The sequence below is a fragment of the Prionailurus viverrinus genome, chromosome E3 (assembly GCF_022837055.1).
Source record: "Prionailurus viverrinus isolate Anna chromosome E3, UM_Priviv_1.0, whole genome shotgun sequence".
NCBI classification, from domain to species: domain Eukaryota; kingdom Metazoa; phylum Chordata; class Mammalia; order Carnivora; family Felidae; genus Prionailurus; species Prionailurus viverrinus.
The window spans coordinates 19,289,923-19,315,872 of NC_062576.1; the positions used below are offsets into that span (position 1 = coordinate 19,289,923).

Below are 25,950 nucleotides of genomic sequence, written 5' to 3' on the forward strand. Positions count from 1 at the left end.
GTGAGTGCTGGCTCTATAAGTCTGCTCACTTTACGAAAATTCATCAAGCTGTATCTGTCACTCATCTGAACCTATGTTACACTCCAAAAAAAAGTTTACTAAAAAAACCCTTTCCTGTTAAATTGAAATTTTTCATAATCACTTAGTAAAAGATTGGTTTAAAAAAAATTGAGTATGAGATGATTTTTTTGCAAATTATCAGGGTCTGGGGAGTAACAGGAAGCCACGCTAAAATCAGTAGCTTTCCTTTAGTGTGAATTTGCATTTCTTCATCCTAACTGACATTGATCTTTATCTCACCCAACCTCCTTCACCCTTTACCTTGGGCTCCCTTGGCAATTTCAATGCATTCTTTTTCTGTTCTGGGAGGTGATGAAGTTGATGTCGGAATCAAATGGACCTGCGGGGAGAGAAGGAAGGAGAGAGGAAAAGAGAGAGAGAGAGGGAGATGGGAAGAACAGAGATGACTGGCCAAGATGTGCAGAGAGGCCCTGCCACATTCTAATCCCAGTATACCAGTCGCTAAATGTGCCCGAGCTTTCCTGTTTCTGGGATTTTCATAGTCTTTTCCCTACCCAAAGTGGCCTCCTTCTTTCCCTTCAGTCTGCTGCTAATTCCCACTTTTTTCAGAGGAGCACTGTGCTTTCAATGCTAAACACGGGCCCAGACATGCAGCAAATACTGAATGAATGAAACTACCTTTAAAAATGGAAGACAGTCCCTGTGGTGGTAAAACCCCTGATGATGGTTTCTTCAATCCACCCGGGTTTAAATCCACAGGACTAGAAGGACCTGAATGATCTGGTATGGTCCATATCTAAACTATTAATGCCTGATCACTTTGCTGATAGCACACTGGCATTCTCTTTACTCCCAGAACCTGGCCTCAGGACGTTTGCACTTGCTGTGTCTCTTTCCTAGAAGAAGAGTTAGAAATGCTCTTTCCTTGAAAGACCTTCTGCATGGCTTCCTTCTTTTTGTCATTTGGATCTCAACTCAAACGTCACCTCTTCAAAGAGGCCCTGACCTTCCTATCCAAAACAACTTTCCCACCTAACCGGCTACTTTAATATCTTTATGGTGCTTATTACTATCTGAAATTATGTTTACTTGTTAATTTATGCCACTCCACTAGACTGAGTTCCTTGGGAAGTTAGGGACCATTTCTGTCTTGTTCACTGAACACTGCTGGCTCATGATAAATGCTTGATAAATACGTGTTTGTGTTATAATGAGTGAATACTAGCTAATTATTACATGCTTATTTTGTACAAGGCACTGCCCTAAATGCTTCACATATACGAAGCCATTTAACTCTCATGCAACCCCATGAGGTAGGTGCTATCATTGTCATTTTACAGTTTGGGGAGAAGGAAACACAGAGAGATCAGGAAATTTGCCTAAATTCACACAAAACGGTGGAGCTAGGATTTGAATCCAAAGTCTGATTCGAAGTTTGCTCTAAGCCTAGCTCCAAAACCTAGCAGCTCATCAGTATTACGTAGGCACTTTAAAAAAGTAAACTCCCGGCCCTGAAATTACGATTCCGCAGGAGGTGGGTGAGGATGTATCTGAGTAACAAAACGTGACGACATCGCGCAGTACGCTGTGAGACTCTTGAGGAACCGCCTTGCCTGCCAAGGGGACGTCAGGCCGGTCTCCGCCCCTGAGTGGCGCGAAGACCACTGGGAATTGTAGTCGCCGGTGTAGTTCAGCAGCATCTCCTGGAAGTGACGTAGCGTCCCGCCTTCCCTCTCTTTCCGTTTCCGCTGTGCCGACTGCGCAGTGTGACTCCCGAGTTGCGACGGTGTGTTTTTCTTGGGCCTTGTGCTTTGAGGAGGGGTCGCGGGTCGGGGTACTTGCGGGGACAGTGAGAAGTGGGGGTCCAGAGGTGACGACCCCAGTCCTTTCTTGTGGCCTGTGACTCCGGCTTTCCCCACAGGTCCCGCTGCGCCCGCCGCAGCCTCTCAGCCCGTCGCCATGTCGCGGTTTTTCACCACCGGTTCGGACAGCGAGTCCGAGTCCTCCCTGTCAGGGGAGGAGCTCGTCACCAAACCCGTCGGGGGCAACTACGGCAAACAGTGAGTGGGGGGATTGCGCGGGGGTGACCAGTCGGGGCGTGCGGCGTTCGGCAGGCTCCGCACGGCTGCGTATGTGGGAGAGGTGGGAGGTCGGGAGGGGAGGTGGGAGCGAGAGCGAGTTCTCGAGAGTTCGAGGAACCAGAGCAGTAGTGTTGGCGGGACAGCCTTCATGCTTCGGGGTGCTGTGAATTGTGTACCACCCACCGGGTACAAAGGATAGAGTCAGAGGTTTCCCACTGGCTGGGTCTGTTGCATCAGCTTCCTAACTGGCTTATATGTCCACAGCCTCTGTACCACCTCTCCTCTGCTCGGCATGGGACTCCAACAAAAGTCGTAGTTATTCTGACCGCTAAAAAACCCTGTTCTCAAAAAGAAATCCAGAATGCTCGTTTGGTATTTCAGAGCTGCTTGATGTGGCTCTGAAGCCCAGCCACCTGGCGTTGTGGGCTGGTTCATAAACATCTATTTAAAGATCTATTGTTTTCCTTTTTTTTCGGGGGGGGGGGTGTTCTCTTAAATACCCTTTCCCTATCTCTGCGAATTAAAATTCTTTGCATCTTTTGCAACAGTGGAACGTTGTTTCTCCAACTTCCTTCCCACACGTGTCACCTTCACGATTTTTATATCCCTGTGCGGTTTGAAAACACATACACGTACCCATGTGTACCTACCTGCATGCGATTTTATATTATTGCCGCAATCGGAAAACCAATATGACTTCTAACATAGAAAATAATTGGAAAGGTTAATAAAATGGAAGGAAAAGAATGGAAGTGTGTTGCCAGCTGAATGCTGTCTGTGGTCTTATTAAAGAAAAGCGCTGGTAATGGAGATGTTAAAGCCATTAGGACTTTAACCTTGCCGTTGGCCTCTCACACTCTGGGAAACATTGCTTTCTGTGATCTAATTCAAATACCACCTTCTTAAAGCCATTTCCTTTCATTCTAGTTGTGGTACCTTTTGTGTGTGTGTCTATGCTTAGTTAGTTGTGTCTTCATGTAATAAGTTTTCTGACCCTGTGAATAAGCACCTTTATTTTTTTTTCTTTTATTTTTTTTTTAATTTTTTTTTTCAACGTTTATTTATTTTTGGGACAGAGAGAGACAGAGCATGAACGGGGGAGGGGCAGAGAGAGAGGGAGACACAGCATCGGAAACAGGCTCCAGGCTCCGAGCCATCAGCCCAGAGCCCGACGCGGGGCTCGAACTCCCGGACCGTGAGATCGTGACCTGGCTGAAGTCGGACGCTTAACCGACTGCGCCACCCAGGCGCCCCAAGCACCTTTATTTTTGAGAGGATGGGGATGGTCGTTTTTGTAGGTGCAACAGTGACAAAAGGGCATTCTTGAAGTAGGCTTCAATAACGGAGTTTTATATGATCAAGTTTTGAAGAGGAAGAGTCAAGGATGAGTGTGGTATGATGGCTTGAATAATTCCATTTTTTCTGTCCCGTCTGAGAAGGGAACTGGAGATCGCTTGAAAAGACTGGATCCAGGAAGGGAAGTTAGTGATCTCTGTTGTTTCAAACAGGCCATTGTTGCTCAGTGAGGATGAGGAAGATACCAAGAGAGTTGTCCGAAGTGCCAAGGACAAAAGGTGAGGCCAGGGGGAGGCCGGGTGCTGGGGAGTCTCTGCAGCAGTGGTGGCTTTTCTGGTGTTGGTGGGCATGTCCAGTGTGATTTTGGGCTCCCGATCTAGGTTTGAGGAGCTGACCAACCTCATCCGAACCATCCGTAATGCCATGAAGATCCGGGATGTTACCAAGTGCCTGGAAGAGTTTGAGCTCCTGGGGAAAGCATATGGGAAGGCTAAGAGCATCGTGGACAAGGAGGGTGTCCCCCGGTTCTACATCCGCATCCTGGCTGACCTGGAGGACTATCTTAATGAGGTGTGATTCCTGTGGGTAAGGGTGGATCCAGAGGGTATCGTGGTCCTAGGACCTGCTCCTAACCCACTTCCAGGGATCCTGTCGCCTCTTGGTTGTTTGCTGTGTGTACGGTACTTCCTAGAACATAAGAAACGGGGGGATGAAGCGAGGAGAGGGACCTTTTTCGGCCAAGTATCTTAATCGTATTTGTTTTTATGTTGTTTATTTGTGGTTTCTCTTCTTTTGGTGGTAATACACAAAGGATCTGTTTTTAAAAAATAACAAATACGGTTGGTAAGCAGTACAGACGGTGTACAGATAGTAAAACTCATAGTGGTGTGCTGAAGCCTGGAGTTTAAGAAGATACCGCTTAGTCATAGCCCCCTCTTCCCCCTTCTGCCCTCTTCTTTCCTTTAGCTGTGGGAAGATAAGGAAGGGAAGAAGAAGATGAACAAGAACAACGCCAAGGCCCTGAGCACCCTGCGTCAGAAGATCCGAAAATACAACCGAGATTTTGAGTCCCATATTACAAATTATAAGCAGGTAGGGGTGCTGGAGGCAGACCTTCTGCCCTGTGGGGACGGTGACTCCACGAGTGAGACATAAACGTTTGCAAACGGAAGGTGTGACTAGAGAAGGAATCAGGTCACGACTCTCTGGGGTGAGGGGGTAGGCCGGGGTGGTGCTTGGCAGGCCTCGTGAATTATCCTCTCGTTTCCCTTTGTCAAGAACCCTGAACAGTCTGCAGATGAAGATGCTGAGAAGAATGAGGAGGATTCAGAAGGTGAGAGGGGACCCCCTTATTGCAGGCGGTTAGAGGCCCAGAGCTAGGGCTTCCCTCGGCCTGGCTTCTTCGCTGCCCTCAGCTTTGCTCTTGACCATCCGGCTCTCTCCTCGCTCCTCTGCCACCAGCCTCTTCGGATGAGGATGAGGATGAGGATGGAGTCAGCGCTGCAGCTTTCCTAAAGAAGAAACCAGAAGCCCCTTCTGGAGACAGTCGCAAGTTCCTCAAAAAAATGGAGGTAAGAGCTAGGGTGAGACTACGAAGGGTGATTTGCCTCCTGTGGACCGTTCTTGGGTTTTTGGGGAGAAGACTCCCAGAACCCTAGGGCTGGGAGGGGTGGGGTTAGTAGAGTCCGGTTTGGGAACAGGCTTCCCCTTGGATTAGAGTGCTGAGCGACCTGGGACAGAGAGAACAGAATAGATTCGGGGCCCAGCTCTGCCCCTGGGGAGCTGTGTGTCCCTGGAGCAAGCCAGCCCTTCGCTCTGGGCCTTGGTGGTCCAGTCCAGCTCCTAATATGCCGATTCACAAATGACCACTCGTGTTCTGCTCCTGAGAGACTCTGGAACGTGTGTCAGCTGGCAGAGCGGGTCGGCCAGTCGGCCTCCTCATCATCTTCCTGCCGATTCTCTTGTTTCTGTAAGGATGAAGATGAGGACTCGGAAGATTCAGAGGATGATGAAGATTGGGACACGGGTTCCACATCTTCTGATTCAGACTCAGAAGAGGAAGAAGGAAAACAGACCGTGCTGGCCTCAAGATTCCTTAAGAAGTAAGAAAAGTAGTGGTGCTTCAGGCGACAGTGGGGAGGGTGTGAAAGCCTGGCGTCATCTTGAAGGCTGTTGCTTTTTCCACGGAATCCTTGCGGGTTGTTCAGGCCAGCGGGGGGACCTCGGGATCAAGTGTGTTGGGTGGCTAAGGGCACAAAGCTAATGTGTCTCACGAGATTGACGATGGGATTTGAAAGCCCCGGAGGCAAATATTTAACCGGGACATGACTCCCCGCGTGTGGACTGAGTGTGAATCTCTTTCTGGCACCAACTAGCCATGTCTGCGATACTAGACAAGCTCCTTAACCTTTCCAGTTTCTCTCATCTAAAATGAGGGTTACTTGACCCTGCCTCAGAACGATGACATAGGGAAGTGGCTGAGCCCGGGGCCAGCACACGGCACTGCCACTCTGACCCCTCTCCCTGAGAACGTCGTAGTGTGTAAAACAGAGACCGCAGCAAGTCTTCCTGAACTTGGCCGGGACCGTCTTGGAATGGGGAAGGAGTCTGGTTTGGATTCTGGTTCCAGCCCTTAGTCCTGTGGTAGCTGTCAACTTTGCTACGTCACTGAACCTCCATAGGCTTCTGTTCATTCCTCTGAGGTCAAGGTGAAGAGCTGCCCCTGTGCACCTGGCAGGGGTCCAGTGTGGAGCTCACTGGTAACAGTGTTGCTTTCTTATAGGAACTGTTGCTGTTCTTGGGATTTGCTCTGCATTCAGAAGTTAGGGTTGTGTTGCTTTAGGAGGTAGTGAGTTCCCTGACACTATAGAGGACCAGGCACAGGCTAGTCTTGGAAGCATTTTTTATTCTGTGCTCCCCTTGACTGGTCAAGTCCAGTGAGCATGTGTGTCTGATACGCGTTTACGCACAACACTTCTGACACCATCCGTGTGGGGTTTTTTTTCTTCACACCTTCCACTTTCTCCAACTGTCCGGACACCAGCGTGGTGGTCAACATGCAGTTCGGTTCTGAAACTACCCAGAGTTAACTGCAGACCCCACAAGACTGCCCCCATCTCAGACACCAGTGACAAGTCCAAGTTTGGCTCCTGGACTTCTGACCAACCAGCTGTAAATTCAGTTTCCACAACCCCCTCCTCAGTTGAGAATTTGCTAGAACAGCCCAAAGAACTTGGGAAAGCACTTTACCTGCTATTGCCCATTTATTTTAGAGGGGACAACTCAGGAACAGCCGGTTGGAAGAGATGCATAGGGCAGAGTATGGGAGAGCAGGCACAGAGCTCCCGTTCCCTCTGGGTGCCCCTCGTTCCTGGTACCTTGATACATTCACCAACCAGGGAGCTTTCTAGACTTCATCATTTAGGGATTTTGGTGGAGGTTTCATTACCTTAGCATGATGGATTAAGTCATTGATGTCAGTCTCTCCAGCCCTTCTTCCCATCTTAGTGGTCATGGTGGGGCTGAACATTCCAAAACCCCAATCATGCCGTCATCTTTCTGGCAACCAGCCCCCCTCCCTTTCCCTGGGCAACCACTGATTTGCTTTCTATCCCTAGAAAAGTTCGCGTTTTCTAGACTTTTACATAAATGGAATCACAGTATGTTACTTGATTGGGAGGGATTTGGCTTCTTTCACTCAGAATAATTATTTTGAGATTAAATTCATTCTTTTACTTCTCACTTTTTTCTACTTTTTAACCCATTTCTAGATTGTCTTTTTCTTCTCAGTTTGTTTCTCTACTGGCTTGGGAGTTACATCCTATCCTTTTGGAGATTACCCTTGATGCGTATTTTTTTAAACATGAAATTTTATTTTGTATACCTAGCCCAAAAAACACCTAAAATTAGATTTAGTTAAAATTCCAGTTGACAGAGGTCGGGTTAACTATAGGATCCTCAGAGGTCTTTGACATTGAGTTTGACTTCATAATGTCAAAGCATAATCCAGAGACATTGTTTTACTTGTATCACAAGACCAATTAAAAAAGTTTTTTTTCCATTTTTAATGTTTATTTTTAATTTTGAGAGAGAGAGAGAGCACGAGCATAGGAGGGGCAGAGAGAGAGACACACACAGAATCCAAAACAGGCTCCAGACTCTGAGCTGTCAGCACAGAGCCCGATGCAGGGCTCGAACCCACAAACTGAGATCGTGACCTAAGCCAAAGTCGGACACTCAACCAACTGAGCCACCCAGGCACCCACACAAGACCAGTTTTTAAGATTGACTTCCAACCAAGAAAAAGAAAAAGATCTAAATAAGAAAAAGGAACAAGGAGAAAGACAAAAACCACAGATGATATGGAACAGTGAATTCTGATTGCATGTATTTTCTCATTAACTAAGCCAACCAGCATTAGTGTTAGTTGTTAATGGGTTTTCTAGAAGCATGATAGTTTTTCCATAATGTTTGCAGGATCCTTTTTCACCATCTCCGTAGTAAGCCAGTCTATATACCCTTTTCCTCAGAATCTCTCAGCTTTGTTTTTTTTTTTCAATGTCTTAAATTTATTTATTTTGAAAGAAAGAACATGAGTGTGTGAAAGAGGGGGAGGGACAGAGAGAAAGGGAGAGCAGGCTTCATGCTCAGTGCTCCAGCTCACTTGGGGCTCTGTGTCACAACTGAGAGATCCTCACCTGAGCCGAAATCAGGAGTTGGACGCTTAACCAACTGAGCCACCCAGTTACCCGTCAGCTTTCGTTTGTCTGATTAAAACAAGCATATAAAGGAATGGATTTAATCTCAAGAGTTTGTCTCTTCTTCATGAGACGTTGTCTCTTAATGTCTAGCGACATTAAGGCACCTGGATATTAGATAGTGGCTTTGGGCAGAAAATATGAGGACAATCAAAGATATTATAAGAAACACAAGAGTCTATGTTTTATAAAGAAGCAGCTCTGAATTTTTTTTTTTTAAGTTTGAGAGAGCGGGGGGGGGGGGGGGGGGGCGGAGAGAGAGAGAATTCAAGCAGACTCTGCACTTTCAACACCAAGCCTGACATGGGGCTCAAACCCATGAGTCATGAGATCATGACCTGAGCCAAAATGACGCTTAATGGACTGAGCTACCCAGGCACCCCAGTTTAGTGAACTTTTTCTTTTTAATATTTATTTTAAGAGAGCATGTACACTCTTGCATGTGTGAGTGGGGCAGGGGGAGAGAGAGAATCCCAAGCAGACTCCACACTTAGTGTGGAGCCCATGCGGGGCTTGATCTTACGACCACAAGGTCATGACCTGAGCTGATACCAAGAGTCAGATGTTTAACCAACTGAGCCATCCAGGTGTCCCCCAGTATAGTGAACTTTTAAAATCAAATATCTTTTTTTTTCTTTTTTCCTCATGTGGCTTCTTTTCTTTTTCTATTATTTATTTTCTGAGAGCACGTGAGACGGGGAAGGGGTGGGGAAAGAGAGAGAAAGAATGAATCCCAAGCAGGCTCCATGCTTAGCATGGGGCTGGATGCAGGACTCGATCGCTTAATCCTGGGATCATGACCTGAGCTAAAATCAAGAGTTGGACGCTGAACCGACTGAATCACCCAGGCGCCCCACAAGTGGCTTTTTCCTTCCTTCCTTTCTTTCTTTCTTTTTCTTTCTTTCTTTCTTTCTTTCTTTCTTTCTTTCTTTCTTTCTTTCTTTCTTCTTCTTTCTCTTTCTTTCTTTCTTTCTTTCTTTCTTTCTTTCTTTCTTTTTGAGAGACAGACTGAGCACGAGTGGGGGAGGGGCAGAGAGACAGAATCACAGACAGAGACACAGAATCCAAAGCAGGCTCCAGGCTCTGAGCTGTCAGCACAGAGCCTGATGTGGGTCTCAAACCCACAAACTGTGAGATCATGACCTGAGTCAAAGTTGGGCGCTCAACCAACTGAGCCAACCAGGTGCCCTCGCTTTTCTCTTAATTGATTTATTTTTCAGAGTATTTGTCCAGGTACAATAAGATGTTATTCGTTGCACGTTTTTATTATAGTCTTGACTTTATTATGGTATTTATTTAGGGTTAATTAATTCTTAGCTAAGGAAATTAATATGAGGTTGGGGCTAAAATGTGTATTTAATTTGCTGTATGGACCACATTAGAGGTAAATGACAGATTATACAGTAATGTTTCTGAATTTATAATTGGGGTAGGAATTCTTAAGTACAGACTAATGAAATCTAATGTCTTAAATCCCTTCTGATAAATTGCCAAGTTAGACTTTTTTTTTTTTCCATTCATTCCACAAATATTTATTGACTACCTGCCATGTTAGATGTATTGGTTCACAACAACCTTGGGAGTTCTGAGGGTGAAATCTGAAACCAGTCTCTGTACATGGAGGACAGGGAAAGACCAAGGAAAGAGGCAGGTGATTCCAGGTTGGTATGTGGCAGGTTTAATAAGCAAAGGGACTCATATACAAGACTTCTCTTGGGAGGCTACGAGACTACTGTTATCTCCGCACCTGCCCACCTGAATCATAAAAAAGTATAGATAGAGGTCTTAACGTGATAATGTCACATATACAGTCCAGATGGTCTTAACATATCACTCACAAGGTTGCATTCTGGAAACGGCCCCCAAAGTGGGAATGGTGGGCAGAATGTACGTTGCAAGGACAGGGGAGAGGGTAAGGAGCTTCCTGTTGCCTGTGTCCAGCTCAAGGGTTAACTGGCAGTCTTATCCTTTTGATGACCTTCCAACAGTGAGCTATCAAGATTTTTTTGAAATTTAGATAATACTTAATTGTCAAAAGGTTAGCAGCGGAGAAAAAAGGCAAAAAAGATTAACATATCTTTAGTTTTGGGGCACCTGGGTGGCTCAGTCAGTTAAGTGTCGGACTTTGGCTCAGGTCATGATCTCGTGGTTTGTGAGTTCAAGCCCCTCATCAGGCTTTCTGCTCTCAGGACAGAGTCTGCTTCAGATCCTGTCTCTCTCTCTCTCAAAAATAATAAACGTTAAACAAACACATCTTTAGTCTCTTGGCCATGTGTTTAAGTAGAAGTGTATTTGGTGACGCTCTTTTGCAACAGTAGCTTGTCTCTGTTGGATGTATAACTGAGAGCATAAGCATTAGTTTTCTGGTAATTTCTAACAACATGTGAATATACTAGTGTTATCTGTCATAGTAGAGAGGTCAAACCAAGTTTTAGTCTTTCAGTTAGAATTTCGTAAGGTGAGAAGGGGTGCCTGGTTGGCTCAATCGGAGTGTGCCACTGTTGACCTCAGGGTTGTGAGTTCGAGCCCCATGTTGGGTATAGAGATTACTTAAAAATAAAATCTTAAAAAAGAAATTTTTTTTCATAGGGTAAGAGTTCGTTGTGTTTTTGAAGTATAAATCCCAACACCCTCAGGGTTAGGAGTAAAACTTTAGGCTGAGAAAGATGAAGGTCTTTGGAAGTTTAAGCTGCATTGGTTTTTAAATAGCATTAGGTTTTTTGATCTTCTCAGAGCTTTAGAGTTGATATGACCAAGAGATTTCAGTTTAATGAACATACTTTGCATGTTTGCAAAGTATTTTACCTATAAAGTGAGCTTTTATCATTAGTATGGCAGTAGTATGGAGAGAAAACGAACAAACTGTTGTTAAGAGTTCTGGCATACATCCTTTGTCAAGGGGAAAAGTTTTTCCAGCTGGCAAGTATATAAACTATTTCTAAAATATATTCAGACCTTTTAAACAATTCAAATGAAATTTATTTTTATTTTTTATTAATTTTTTTAATGTTTATTTTTGAGAGAGGGCAAGTGGGGGAGGGGCAGAGAGAGGGGAACAGAGGATCCCAAGCAGGCTCTGCACTGACACCAGCAAGCCTGATACAGAGATGAAACTCATGAACCTCGAGATCATGACCTGAGCCGAAGTTGGACACTCAATCGACTAAACCACCCAGGTGCCCCAAAATTTATTTTTAGATGTCTAAATGGCAGTTGATGGGGTGCCTGGATGGCTCAGTTGGTTGAAAATACGACTGTTAATTTCAGCGCAGGTCACGATCCTAGGGTTGTAGGATCAAGCCCCGTATTGGCGTGGAGCCTGCTTAAGATTCTCTCTCTCCTTCTGCTCCTCTCCCCTGCTTGTGTGCCCTCTCTGTCGATAATTTGACTATCTTTTGAGACTGGAAAGATTTTTTTGTTAGTATCTATGTAAAGTTTGTGATAACTTTTCTCTGATTTGGGGTTTGTATTTCATTAGATAAGTATTAAAGCCTGGAGATGGTGGGGTGCCTGGGTGGCTCAGTCGGTTGAGCGTCCGACTTCGGCTCGGGTCACGATCTCGCAGCTCGTGAGTTCGAGCCCCGCGTCAGGCTCTGGGCTGATGGCTCAGAGCCTGGAGCCTGCTTCCGATTCTGTGTCTCCCTCTCTCTCTGCCCCTCCCCCATTCATGCTCTGTCTCTCTCTGTCTCAAAAATAAATAAACATTAAAAAAAAAATTAAAAAAAAAGAAAGCCTGGAGATGGTTTCAGACACCAAGTGGCTTAAGACCACTTTGGGGTAGCCACTGATCTTTTTCACTTTTGTGGGAGAATTTTCTTGTCTTACACTATTGTTTTTTAAATTCAGAACTTAGGTTAATTGTCATAAGCAGGGAGCAGACAGTCTAGGAACAGCAGTTTTTTTACACTAAGTTCAAACTGATTAGTTGGTGGCTGGTGAAAAGATCAGTCTGGATAGAGCAACTAGTATTAAAAGACAGCTACATAGCTTATCAATATAGGTTTTTCTGGAAAACCTGAGAGGTTAGCTATGGGACAACATGGCAGGCTGCTTTTGTGTCTCCCATGGCTGAGTGGGCCCCTCTACCTCATTAGACCAGGCCACACTGTTTCCGCCATAAGAGTTTCTTAGTGGGTGGGATATGGTGACAGACCTTGGTAAGTGGCCTGTCAAGTTCACAAGCTTGATAGTCCTTGCTTTGGTTATGGTTACGGTTAACTCAGGCTCATTCTCACAGATTGTAACTTGAACCCAGGGCTGGATGGAGGGAAAGGGGAAGTTCATGGGAAGAAGCAGCCTCAGAGGTGGACTGGGACTGATCTTTCACCTTCTCCCATGTCTCCTGGCAGGGCCCCTACCACCGAGGAGGACAAGAAGGCAGCCGAGAAGAAACGAGAGGACAAAGCCAAGAAGAAGCACGATAGGAAATCTAAGCGCCTGGATGAGGAGGAGGAGGACAATGACGGCGGAGAGTGGGAAAGGGTCCGGGGGGGTGTGCCCCTTGTTAAGGTGAGGACGGTAGTATCAAGATGAATTGGGAAATGGTTTGGTAGAGCATACAGCTGTCTCCCCGCCCCACTCAGGGCTTGGGAGAAAAGTTAGGGCGAGAATGATGGGACATGTGTTGCCTAGGAGAAACCAAAAATGTTTGCCAAGGGAACTGAGATCACCCATGCTGTTGTCATCAAGAAACTGAATGAGATCCTACAGGCACGAGGCAAGAAGGGAACTGATCGGTAAGATTCACGGGCCTGGACTGGGAATGCTCTTTTTCTTTAAGACACAGGTAGAGATTAGTGGGGAAATAGTGCTGTTTTGGGAAGATCTGTATGTGGCTATAGTTGAAGGAATGGTATACGTGGAACTTACCGGTCCATTTTCTGCTATTGACTCTCTCTTTGATCTTAAACCAGTCACTTAACCTTTGGGGATTGTTTGCTCATCTGTAAAACGGAAATGATGCTCTCTTTAGTTATTTGGTGCCTAAAGAGGATGGCGGATTGTTAGTGTTACTGCTGCTTCTGTTTGGAATTTATAAAGGAGAAGCAAGGACGTGGGTGGTGAGGTTAGGGGGTTAGTGGGAATGACACTGCCTTGCTTGTTGGCAGAGGGCACATTGCGTGACAGGAGGAGGGTTTTGATTTGTCTCCGATGCCTCACCCACCTGTGCTCCCCTCCAGCGCAGCCCAGATTGAGCTGCTACAGCTGCTCGTTCAGATTGCATCTGAAAACAACCTGGGAGAGGGTGTCATAGTCAAGATCAAGTTCAATATCATCGCCTCTCTCTATGACTACAACCCAAACCTGGCCACGTACATGAAGGTGAGGGCAATGAAGAACCATCACAGAGCTGAGCTGGTGGGTTGGGGGTGTGGGGTGCCTAGTGTCTTAAAACTCGAGGGCTGTGGAAGCAGTCTTGGTAGTTGAAGGCCCCGTGGATTCCTGGTGAAGGAGCTCTTGGGAGGCCTCCGTTTCTTCCACCTTCCCACCTCTGACTGCCGTCTGATCTCTTGCAGCCTGAGATGTGGCAGAAGTGCCTAGACTGCATCAATGAGCTCATGGACATCCTGTTTGCAAACCCCAACATCTTTGTTGGAGAGAACATTCTGGAAGAGAGTGAGAACCTGCACAATGTTGACCAGGTAAAGAGAGAAATTGGAGGCTGATTGGAGGTGTATGTTTTTTCCTTGGGAAGGCTCAGTGGAGACAGGAGGGTTGAAGTCTGGCACTGAGATCTGGGCTAATTTATTTGCTCCTCCCCTACCTCCTTTTCAGCCACTGCGTGTCCGTGGCTGTATCCTAACCCTGGTGGAACGAATGGATGAAGAATTTACCAAAATAATGCAAAATACTGATCCTCACTCCCAAGGTGAGCCGGGGCAAGCGTGGGCATCAGTTAGAGGAAAGATGTAGGGAATAAACAAAGGATTATATTAGCAGAGTGCCTGGGGAGCCAGCCCTTACTTAGCCCAGCATTCACACACACGACCTGGGAAGATGCTAGGCCCCACCCCCATCACTTCTGATTCAGTAGATCTGGGGAAGGGGCTCCAAATTTTGCATTTCTTACATGTTCCCAGGTGATGCTGCTGTCTGGGGACTACACTTTGAAAATCCTTGGGGTCTTGCCTCAGTTCACTTTGCTTAGCTTGGATCCAGAGGCATTTGGGTTGGGGGAAATGCAGGACACTTACTCCGTGAAATTGTAGCGTGCCCACATGTCCCCTGGGTCAGGCGTGTAGTGATGAACAAGTCAGCCGGAAGCCTTTCAGGCGCATGGAGCTTACGTTTTGGTGCTGGAGAAAGGAGAAAGCCATTTCTGTAAGTAAATAAATGAGACAGTTCTAGATCATGGCTGGAGAAGGCGACAGAAAGCAGGGGCCGTCGGCATGGGGAGAGGTTCATCGGAAGAGCACACCCGACGGGAATGGAAAGCGACTTCGGTGTGTCCAGGGAGGGGATGGTGTTTTCAGGGCACCGTGAGGAGACTTTGCTGATGGGCGCAGAAACCACATAGAGCTAACTGGGTTGGTCGGGGACACACGATTAGGAAAGGCGGGTGCCTGGCTGAGATGAGGGACGCCCTCCTTTCCAGAGTACGTGGAGCACCTGAAGGACGAGGCGCAGGTGTGTGCCATCATTGAGCGTGTGCAGCGCTACCTGGAGGAGAAGGGCACCACTGAGGAGATCTGTCGCATCTATCTGAGGCGCATCCTCCACACCTACTACAAGTTTGACTACAAGGCCCATCAGCGGCAGCTTACCCCCCCTGAGGGCTCCTCGAAGGTGAGTCTTAGCAGCCAGGTCACAGCGGGAGGGAAGTGCCTGTCAGGACTTCCTGGCAGATCTGTTCCCTGGGAATTCTCTGGGGTGGAGCAGGGAGGGAGACTTGGAGGGACTAGACGGAGGCTGCACGGCGTCTCACCTTTGATCGCGGAGGCCTGAGCCATTGTCTCTACGGTACTTTTCTTTCAACGACATCCCACCCCTCCCCCCAGTCTGAGCAAGACCAGGCAGAAAACGAGGGCGAGGACTCCGCTGTGCTGATGGAGAGGCTGTGCAAGTACATCTATGCCAAGGACCGCACAGACCGTATCCGCACGTGCGCCATCCTCTGCCATATCTACCACCACGCTCTGCACTCCCGCTGGTACCAGGCCCGCGACCTCATGCTCATGAGCCACCTGCAGGACAACATTCAGCATGCGGACCCGCCAGTACAGGTAGGATGGGAAAGAGGCGTTCTGGCCCCGGTGGCAAAGGGAAGACCAGGCCAGGCCCCTGTCTGGAGGCAGAATGGCTCGGCCAGGTTAGTCACCTCTCTGGCTGGTGAAGACGTGAGCGGGCGCTTGGTCCTTCCCAGATGCCAGCATTCTCTGATCCCCCTGCACATTAGCATATTGTTTCCTGTTCTGACACCACTGGAGTCCTCTGGGGTGGAGCTTTGGGTTCAGCTAACATTTTTCATCCCTACTGCGTGTCTGGTTCAGAGCATTAGGAGAGCTCTTATTTTAATAGGAGGAGAACGGTAGCGAGTTGTTAAACTGAGGAAAGACGGGACCCAGATGCAGGGTGATGTGTTAGGACCTCTACGCGTGTGGCAGGAGTGGGGGACGTTTTCACACAGGAGTGCGGTTTCATCTAGGTGCAGATCCTGTAAGTGCGTATTTGAAACAGTGAAGCAGTATTGACGTGGTGAATCCATGGTGAACCCGAGGGGTGGCGGTTTTTAAACAGCGCTTCCATTTGTTCTCTTTTATTCCAGCGTATGAATTTATCACAAGTTCTTGATGTGTTTTCTTCTCGGTAGATGCCTCGTCTGTTTCCAGTATGGGGCTATTATAAAGAAGCTGTTATGAGCATTTAGAAGCCTTTGTGTGGTTGTATGTTTTCTCCTGGGTAAATGGTTAAGAGTAGAATTGCTGGGTGCTAGTTTAGATGTGTGTCCAGTCATTAGAAACCCAAAAGTGCCGACGCCACTTTACACTCCTGCCGTAATGTGTGAATATTATAGTCCTTGACCATATTTGGCATTTTCAGTCTTAATATAAGCCACGTTGGTCGTTATGTGGTAGTATCTCATTATGGCACTGAATTGTATCTCCCTCATAACCTGAAGTTGAGTACTTTTTCATGTTTATTGGTTCTTTGTCTTTTTTTTTTTTTTTAACTTTTGTTTATGTTTGAGAGAGAGTGTGCACGTGCGCATGCAAGAAGGGGTTGGGGACAGAGAGAGAGGGAGACAGAGGATCCAAAGTAGGCTCTGCTCTGACAGCACAGAACCCAAAGCAGGAGTCAGTTCAAACCATGAGATCATGACCTGAGCCAAAGTCGGACGCTTAACCGACTGAGCCACCCTGGTGCCCCTCTTTATGTCTCTTCTTTTGTGAAATGTCTGGTCACCCCTCCCCTATCCTCCATTTTGAAGATTGGATTGTTCCATTTTTTTATTATTGGATACCAGTCCTTTGTCATATAAATGTTTTCCAAATATTTTGTTCCTGTCTGTGGTCTGCCTGTTCATTTTTAACACCATGTCTTGTGGTGTAGTCTAATTTATCAGGGTTTTTTTAATGCTTACTACTTTCGGGATCCTATCTAATGAAATCTTTGCAGTTCATGAAGATACTTTTTTTTTTTTTTAAAGTTCTTAAAAGTCTTAGCTTTCACGTTTAGATCTATGATTTTGATATATGGTATGAAGTTAGTTAATATATTTTTGTTTTGTTTCCTTCATTCATCTCTGTCCTTAGGCCAGTCCCACACTGTCTTGATTCCTCTGCCTGTAGAGTAAGTCTCCCAAGTCAGGTAGTAGGAGTCTTCCCACTTTGTTCTTTTTTAAGATGCTTTGAGGATTCTGTGACCTTTGCATTTCTACATAAATCTTCAAATTCTCTTGTCAGTTTCCACAAAAATGCCTGCTGGAATTTTATGGAATCTGTAAATGAATTTTGAGAGGACTGACATCTTAACAACATTGAACCTTTGGATCTAAACACTTTATCTTTTTGTTTTATTTGTTTCTGCAGTGTTCTGTGGATTTCACTGTAGATGCATTACACATCTTCTAAGAAACTATTCCTGAATGTTACGAGTTTCAGTGCTGTGTAAATGGACGTGTTTTTTTATCTCAGTTTCTAATTGCTAATTAACTACTTGTATATAAAAAAAACGATTCATTTTTGTATTTTGGCCTTGAATGCATCTGTTGGGCTAAATTCACTTATTTGGTTTAGCATTCAATAGATCATCCTTAAGATTTTCTGCTAAAGCACTCATGTCATGTACATGTAGACAGTTTTATTACTATGTCAGTCTTTAGGACTTTCCTTTTTTATTTCTTGCCATGGTGTGGTAACTCAAATTTCCAGTACTTAGTGCTGAGTAGAAGTACTGAGAGCAAGCACCTTGTCTTGCCCCCAGCCTTAGGGGAGCAGTCAGCATTTTACCACTGAGTGTGATGTTAGCAGTAGCATTTTTGTAGGTACATTTTCTCAGATTGAGGAAGTTCTTTTCTGATTCTAGCTGACCCAAGAATTTTTGTCCTAAATAGATGTTGAATTGTGTCCAGAGCTTTTTCTGCATCTGCTGAAATGATGCAATGATTTCTCCTTTATTGTGTTCATAGGGTGAGTAACCATGGTTTTAGATTTTTGTATCAGCTTTTCATTCCAGAGATACATCCCCATTGATCATGATATATTATGTCATTCATCTATTGCTGCATTTTGTTTGCTAATATTTTTTCAGGCTCTTTGTATCTGTGTTCATGACTGATACTGACCTGTATATTTCTGTTGTTATAATAAAGAGTTTATCTGCCCCCACCCCCAAAAATCTGCACCACCTGAAATCTTCCCGTCTTAATTAGTGGCAAGTCCATATTTTCAGTTGCCTAGGCCAGAAGCCTCGGAGTCGCTAATTCTTATTTTTCTCTCATGTGCCACGTCTCATTCCCCAGCCGTTCCTGTTCAGAGTCCATACCTGACCACTCATTACTTCCATCGCTCCCCTCTGGCCTGAGCCACTGTCATCTTCCTGGTGTCTGCTTCTGCTCTTACTTCCCTTCCCTTCCCTACAGCAGCCAGGGTTAACCTCGTTAAGTCAGATTATACCACTTGTTTTCTCAGAACCTTCCCATCCTTAACGTGGCTTCCAGGGCCGTGTGCTCGCCTATCCAATTTATGCTCACATCTTTACTGGCTCGGGCTGAATCACACTCCTTGTTCCTTGAGCGCACCTGGCACAGTTCTTCCATAAAGCCTTTGCATTGACTTTTCCTTTTTTTCTAGAATACTCTTCTCCTAGATATCTGCATGACTTTTTCTATCAGGTTTCTATTTAAACTTTACCTTCAAAATGAGGCCTTCCCTGGTTATCCTACAGAAAAATTGTGAGTTCCTACCAGCACTGCCACCACCCAGACTCCCTTCTTAACTCTCTCTTCTGTTTAATTTTTCTCCTTGGCATGAGTCACTGTCTGCATCCTGTGGTTATTTTGTCCTCCATACCCTTATCCCTAGAACATAAGCTCCGTGGAAGGATAGCGACTCGCGTGTTTTGCTCCCTGTCCCGGCCCACAGCCCGGTGCCCGGCACCAGTGGGTGCTCAATGTAGATCTCTTGAACAGATGAACAGCTTGCCTCATGGTTGTCGCTTCTGAGTGCATTGCCCTTTGTCCCCAGATCCTGTACAACCGCACCATGGTGCAGCTGGGCATATGTGCTTTCCGCCAAGGCCTGACCAAGGACGCTCACAACGCCCTGCTGGACATTCAGTCAAGCGGCCGGGCCAAGGAGCTTCTGGGCCAGGGTCTGCTGCTGCGCAGCCTGCAGGAGCGCAACCAGGAGCAGGAGAAGGTGGAGCGGCGCCGGCAGGTGCCCTTCCACCTGCACATCAACCTGGAGCTGCTGGAGTGCGTGTATCTGGTGTCTGCCATGCTCCTGGAGATCCCTTACATGGCTGCCCACGAGAGTGATGCTCGCCGGCGCATGATCAGCAAGCAGTTCCATCACCAGCTGCGCGTGGGCGAGCGGCAGCCCTTGCTGGGTGAGTGTGGGGCTCTGCATTGCCGCAGACTGCCCTGATCGGGCCCTCGCTTCCCCTTTATTCAGAGGATTACGAGAAGCTAAAGGGAATAACTTTCACCCGAGATGATTCTGTCTGATGGAATGATCTCTCCACGTGTAACCTAGAAGTGTTCCTTTTACTCAATAGTCTCTGCAGTCTCTTGCTGTGGGATATGGTGTCTTAGCTTACAGATTAAGCTCCTTATTTCCTGTCATTCTTCTCTTTAGTTGATGTTTCCCAGCATTATCTTTTTTTTTTTTTTTTTTTTTAAGTAGGCTCCACGCCCAGCGTGGGGCCAGTGTGGGGCTTGAATTCATGACCCTCAGATCAAGACCTGAGCTGAGGTCAAGAGTTGGACTCTTAACCATCTGAGCCACCCAAGCACCCCCTCAGCATTATCTTTTTACCAAATTTATGATGTTATACACCCCCAGTACCTTCCAGAGTTCTTCATTGTCTATGGAATAAAGTCCAGCCTCCTTAACTAAGTTAAACTCTCCATGACCTGACTCCAATGATATTTTTTATTTAACACAAACTTACATAGTACCTTTTTTCTGCCTGGCACTGTTTTAAGTATTTTCCAAATAACGATACTGTTTTATAAGTAATACATTTAATTGTCGTTAGTAATAATCGTGTGATATGGGTACCATTATTAACTTGTTTTTTCTTGAGGCATGGGGGTTAAGTCACTTACCCAAGGTTAACACAGCTGATATGTGTCTCTCTGATCTATCTTTTTTTCCCATTTTTCCTTTTGTGCATGTTATTTTCTACCAACCAACTAGACCTTTGGCATTTGAAAATCTAACATTGGCTCCTTTGATCACTTGAAGGTCTGATCGATCAGTCCAGGGGTTGAATGGGTTGTGATTTCACTGGGAAAGGAATGGTGCCCTTCTGGTGGGGTTGGTGCCTGAAGACTTGGTGAGGGACCAAGCTTACTGTCCACAGCCACAGCCCCTCGGTTCTGTCCTCTACTGGTTGTGTTAACTGCTGGTGCCCCTTTTACAAATTTTGTCTGCCTTGTGTAGTGAAACTTTGTTTTCTTTTAATTGGAAAATTTATAGTGAAAGTCTGTTTCCAGCATCACTTACGGCTCTCTGGTTCACTACAGTCCCTGCCTCTCTATTACTGTCTAAAACCAAAAGGCGGTTTCTGTCTCCGCTCTGCACTACTGTTCGTTTTGTAGAGAAATACTCTTTGAACCTCTAACTTTGCCTCTTTTAAAAGTCACAGAGTAGAAGCTGACCAGAAGTGTGTTCTCTTAGCCTTATTCATACATTTCTCTTTGGGGCTGATCTGTTTTACCTTTGAGCTTGCTGTCTGTTCCAGGTTCTGCCATGTTCATGTTTCTTCATACCTACCATCCATTTCCAGTCTTAAGAGTTTTTGCACTTGCCTGTCAACTCGAAATTCCTGTGACTCTTGTTTGCCACGTTTTCTCTTCCTGGCTTGTCTTTAAGGAAAAATTAGCTGAACGGCGTGATATACAGATCCGTTCAAAATCATGAGGGTAGTATAAGAAGGAATGAAGTTTGGTAACTGTTTTTCCAGCTGAGACATTAGAAATTGTTTTAGGTCAAGAAACCTCCTAAGAACCTGATGAAAGCTGGGGACCTTCCCCTGGGAGGATGTACATGAGGATAGGCGCAACAATTTGCCAACATTTTCAAGGCGCTCACCAGTCCTGACGCTGTCATAAACTGATTTAGTCCAAATAAACGTATTCTGATGTTAAGTGATTTCTGCCATCACACGGCTATTTAATGGGGAGCTGGGAGAGTCCCAGTCTGGTTGTTTGCTCTCTTGTCCAGTGTTCCTCCTCGAATAGTGCCCAAGGCGGGAGCTATGTTGCCAAGCTTCCCTAAGCCCTGCCTCATTCCCAACCTTTCAGGTCCCCCTGAGTCAATGAGGGAACATGTGGTGGCTGCCTCCAAAGCTATGAAGATGGGCGACTGGAAGACCTGCCACAGTTTCATCATCAATGAAAAGATGAATGGCAAAGTGTGGGACCTTTTCCCCGAGGCTGACAAAGTCCGAACCATGCTGGTTAGGTGAGCGGAAAGGAAGGCCATGGTGGGTGGGGAAGACAAGACTGGTTGGTCTCCCTTCAGTGGAGATGGTCCCCCTTTCTCCCTTCTCCCCACAGGAAGATCCAGGAAGAGTCACTGCGGACCTACCTCTTCACCTACAGCAGTGTCTATGACTCCATCAGGTAGGATGGGCCCCGAGGAGGTACAGGGGGCCCAGCTTCGTTGTCAAAGCTCCTAATTGCTCCCTGCTTCCTGCCTTGCTTCTCTACAGCATGGAGACCCTGTCTGACATGTTTGAACTGGACCTGCCCACCGTGCACTCCATCATCAGCAAGATGATCATTAACGAGGAGTTGATGGTAAGGGCCAGGGTGATAAATGGGCAGGCAGGTGGAGTCATGGGGAGTTCGGAGTGGAGATCTCCAGTCAGCTTGGAGACCTGTGTCGTGTCCGTTCTCTCTCTCCCTCCCATCAGGCCTCCCTGGACCAGCCGACGCAGACCGTGGTGATGCACCGCACCGAGCCCACCGCCCAACAGAACCTGGCTCTGCAGCTGGCCGAGAAGCTGGGCAGCCTGGTGGAAAATAATGAGCGGGTGTTTGACCACAAGCAGGGGACCTACGGTGGCTACTTCCGAGGTAAGTGGTTCTGTTTCTCTGCTCTCCCAGGGTGCTGGCCCCCTTCCTGCCTCTTCACTGTCATTCACCTCCTCCCCCGTCCTGCAGACCAGAAGGACGGCTACCGCAAAAACGAGGGCTACATGCGCCGGGGTGGCTACCGCCAGCAGCAGTCTCAGACAGCCTACTGATCACTTCCTCTGTTCCTGTGGCCTCACCCATTCAACCCCGAAGTCCTCGACCACACTCTGACTTATTAAAGTTCTGTTTCGAGTTGTTACGGTTCCTGTTGTCTGCATGTCGCCACAGAGGTGGGTTGGACATGTTCATTTGCTAATTGTATTTCTGCGCCTTCCGCCACATAATAGGCACGAGGCTCAGGACGCAGAGGTGACTTGTGCATGTCGCTGACTTCAGAGCTTGCTGCTCTTTGACGTTTGACAGAAAGTGGTAATAACGTGTGAAAAGTTCCTTTTTTTTTTAACGTTTGTTTATTTTTGAGAGCGAGAGAGACAGAGCACGAGCAGGAGGGGCAGAGAGAGGGAGACACAGAATCGGAAGCAGGCTCCAGGCTCTGAGCTGTCAGCACAGAGCCCAACACGGGGCTTGAACCCACGAACCGCGAGACCATGACCTGAGCCGAAGTCGGAGGCTTAACCAACCGAGCCACCCAGGTGCCCATGTGATAAGTTTTAACGGGGGTATGAAAGGCAGTGGGTGTGCCGAATAGGATGTAGTGATGGTTGGACCTTGGTGGGGGTTGGGTGGTGGTTCCCCAGGCAGGGAAAAGGGAGAGTTAGTGTAGACCTGTATGAAGTATGGTCTTGGGACCAGTGTGGGTCCGCAGTTAACCTGTCTGCGATGAGACAGGGATCGTAATTAAGAGTCCGCACGGAGAAACATGCCACCTCTGTGACATCTAAATAGGTGATCGTTTTTCTAATTTATTTGTATTGGGTTTTCAAAAGTATCGGTCCACAGGAAATCTGAAAATTCTGTTTAGTGCTCCACCCCCACATTTGAGAAGCACTGATGGAGGGAAAGGAGAAGGAGCAAGTGCAAAGAATTGGGAGGAGCACAGGAACAGTGTGGTTGGCATAAAGCGTGCATGGATATGTGCAGGAGATAGGATGGGACTCCACCTGGTGGGGACTGAATGCTTTGGACTTTTGGAAACAAAATACATGAATGGACCCGCTCTTAAGAAGGTAATGGAGCAGCATTATAGACTGGAATTGGAGACCAGAGAGCCAATCAAAAAGTAAAAAGCGTCTGTAGCCAGAGTGTTTGGGATCTGAGCTGAGGGAGGGGCCGAGGAGGGAAGTACGGAACAAGCTGGGGTTTCTGTGACCTGCTGAGAGTGGGAGTCGTAGGGGTCAGGAATGAAAGGTCCTCCTGGCTGGGAATAAATAGATCTAAAAAGGCCATTAACAAGAAGTACTTAGGGAATTCTTTGTGTTCAGGGGTATACAAACAGCAGGGTATGTAAAGTGGACTGAATGTGGTTAGATGTTAAAATGTTGTGTTTGAGACACATTTGGAACATAAAGCAGTTGGATATTAAGAGGTTGGATTGCATATTAATTAGACTGTGAGCTAAGCTGCTGTAACAAAGGGATTCCAGAACAGTGATTCAAACAGAGTAGTTTATTTCCCATGCACAGAGGGTTAAGCAGCTGTGTTCCACAAGATTATCTAGGGACCCAGAGTCCCACTGTCATATTGCAACGCCAGCCCCACATCTTTGTTCAAACCAGCAGAGGGGAGAAGACGAAGTAGTGGGCCTGGATATTGCACTCATCCCTTTGGCTAGAACTTAAGTCTCACATTCTTATTCTGTCCCTGTGTGGAAAACTAAAATCCCTATGGCTGAATGGTTGTGGGCTCATTCCAACCTGGGAGGGTTCTATTACTTGGGGAGAGGGGTTCTATTACTAAAAGGAGAAAGTGGACACTGGGGGATAATTATTAGTCTATTGCAGAAGGAGAAGAGATACGGAAGTGAGTGCTTTGTAAATGCTTATCAGAAGTGTGGGCCGTGGGTAACATTTGTCAGAGACAACATTATTGACTGCTTCTGTGCTGGTGTTTTACGTGCCTCATTTCGTTTAGTCCTTTTAGAATAATTCTGTTCTTTCCATTTTATAGAGGGGGAAACAGGGCCAAAACAGGTTAAGTGAGATCCCATAACTAGGAAGTGAGGGAAACAGATGCACAACAAGGTAACCTGATTGCGTGAGCCTGGCTTTTAACCATTGTACTTAGTGCTAATTATGTTTCTGGAATGCGCAGCATAGAGGGTAGGGCTAAAGACTGAACTATCAGGATAGGAGTGATAGATGAAAGGGAAGCCAGAGAGAGGAGTGGCCCCAGAGGTGGAACCAGGGAGGAGAGGCAACGGAAAGGCTGAAGAGCCTATGCATCTCTGGGCTATGCTGCCTTGTGCTGAATGTGGTCGCTTTAGCATTCCTTAGCAAAAGGTGGAGGAGCCATTCATTACATGCTTGGTTCCAAGGGGTACCTTTCATCTTCTAGTCTATGAGTGGTAACCATCAAACGTTGTTGTCAAAGCCTTTTCTATCCAGGGCTTGATGATTTCAGCTTTGCAAGCCACATATGACCAGTCACATACAGCCTTGCTGCTTTTTAGCAACTCTTTAGAATTTAAAATCCATCCTTGGCTGGTTGTACAAAAAGAATCCACAGACTGCGTTTGCCCCAATCACTGCCCTAGATACAAAGTGATTGGTGCCCCCTAGAATTGTATGACAGAGCATGACTGACTGAGGCCTATAAAATGTTGCGCATTGTTTTACCTCAGCTCTGGCATTTGGAGAGAAGAAAAAGAAATGACCTCTCCCAAAGCACACCCTTCAGTTTCTGTGAAAAACTCAAATCCACAAGTTTTTCTCAAAAGAAAATTTTCAAAGTGTTTTTTTAAAAATACCTGAAACAGTAGCTTTTTGTAAGCAAAACAGAACATTTCATATTTACAAAGAATTTCCAAAAAAAATTATTTTCAATGTTTATTTTTGAGAGAGAGAGAGAGAGATCATGGGATCGAGAGTGGGGGAGGGGCAGAGAGACGGAGACACAGAATCCGAAGCAGGCTCCAGGCTCTGAGGTGTCAGCACAGAGCCCAGTGTGGGGCTTGAACCCACGGACCGTGAGATCATGACCTGAACCCAAGTCAGACGCTCAACCAACTGAGCCACCCAGGCCTCCAAGATTTATAAATAATTTTCAAAAGAAACCTAATTGAATTTGAGCACTTCAGATGAAATACAGCAGTTTTTGTAAAAAAAAAAAAAAAAAAAAAAAAAAAGCCTCAGAGGCACAAAATCTTGAAAGTATCTTCCCAGCCATGTTTAAATACATTTAATTGAAAAAAGATAGTGTTTGGAAAACAGACTCTGAAGTAACTTCCCAACAGGAGTTTGACCAGTAATTAATATCTGAAGTCTAGTAATTATTGTATAAATGAGCTCAGATTCAAAAGTTCACAAAATTGATCTCTCAAGGTCACTTAATTGTACAAATCACGCCATTAACAATAGTCTTTTAGGAAAACAAGATCAGATTCAGGAGTTTTCAAAACTAACTTCCAAGGAGTTTGAACAGATTTAGAGGATAGAAAATTTCTGTGTTAAACTTGAAAAAATCATCTCAAAAACATGTTCAAATCTGGATAGAGTAAAAATGAAGCCATTTTTGAATATTAAACCCAGTTTCATAGATTCACAAAACTAACTTTGTATATGAACTTAAGCACATGGAGCTGGAGATTGCTGTCGTGGTAAAAGTGAGATGAAATTCATGCATTCTCCACTGTTCCCCCCAACATCAATTTGAGCAGAGTTAGATGGAAAACAACAGTTATAGACTTGTGAAATTGTGTGAAAGCACAGGCTCCTGAGTTCTCCAAAGTTTGCTTCCCAGCTTCTGATGCTAGTCAAGAGCTAAACCCGCTAGACCCAATCTCCCACTGATTACAACTAAAAATGGGGAAAAGATACAAAAAGAGTTACTTAAGGACTCTAAAAGATAAAAGCAGGCGGATCGGGGAGGA

At 46.1% G+C, this 25,950-nt stretch overlaps 1 protein-coding gene and 1 non-coding gene across 2 annotated transcripts; one reads left to right on the plus strand and one right to left on the minus strand.

Annotated features, from left to right (window-relative positions):
* Positions 1–1,731: 1,731 nt before the first annotated feature.
* Positions 1,732–22,157, plus strand: LOC125154525 (eukaryotic translation initiation factor 3 subunit C). Its single transcript, XM_047838936.1, has 21 exons — positions 1,732–1,807; positions 1,943–2,081; positions 3,611–3,676; positions 3,779–3,968; positions 4,365–4,490; positions 4,677–4,731; positions 4,860–4,969; positions 5,373–5,500; positions 12,505–12,664; positions 12,788–12,891; positions 13,336–13,477; positions 13,672–13,797; positions 13,931–14,024; positions 14,751–14,941; positions 15,154–15,378; positions 18,841–19,204; positions 21,126–21,285; positions 21,381–21,446; positions 21,536–21,623; positions 21,740–21,902; positions 21,990–22,157. Exons 2-21 carry the CDS (start codon positions 1,981–1,983, stop codon positions 22,070–22,072), a joined length of 2,742 nt encoding a protein of 913 aa, XP_047694892.1. The 5' UTR covers positions 1,732–1,807; positions 1,943–1,980; the 3' UTR covers positions 22,073–22,157.
* A 2,860-nt stretch (positions 22,158–25,017) lies between these two features.
* Positions 25,018–25,102, minus strand: TRNAP-UGG (transfer RNA proline (anticodon UGG)). The gene has a single exon. It is a non-coding gene; the product is annotated as a tRNA-Pro (tRNA).
* Between the last annotated feature and the right edge of the window lie 848 nt (positions 25,103–25,950).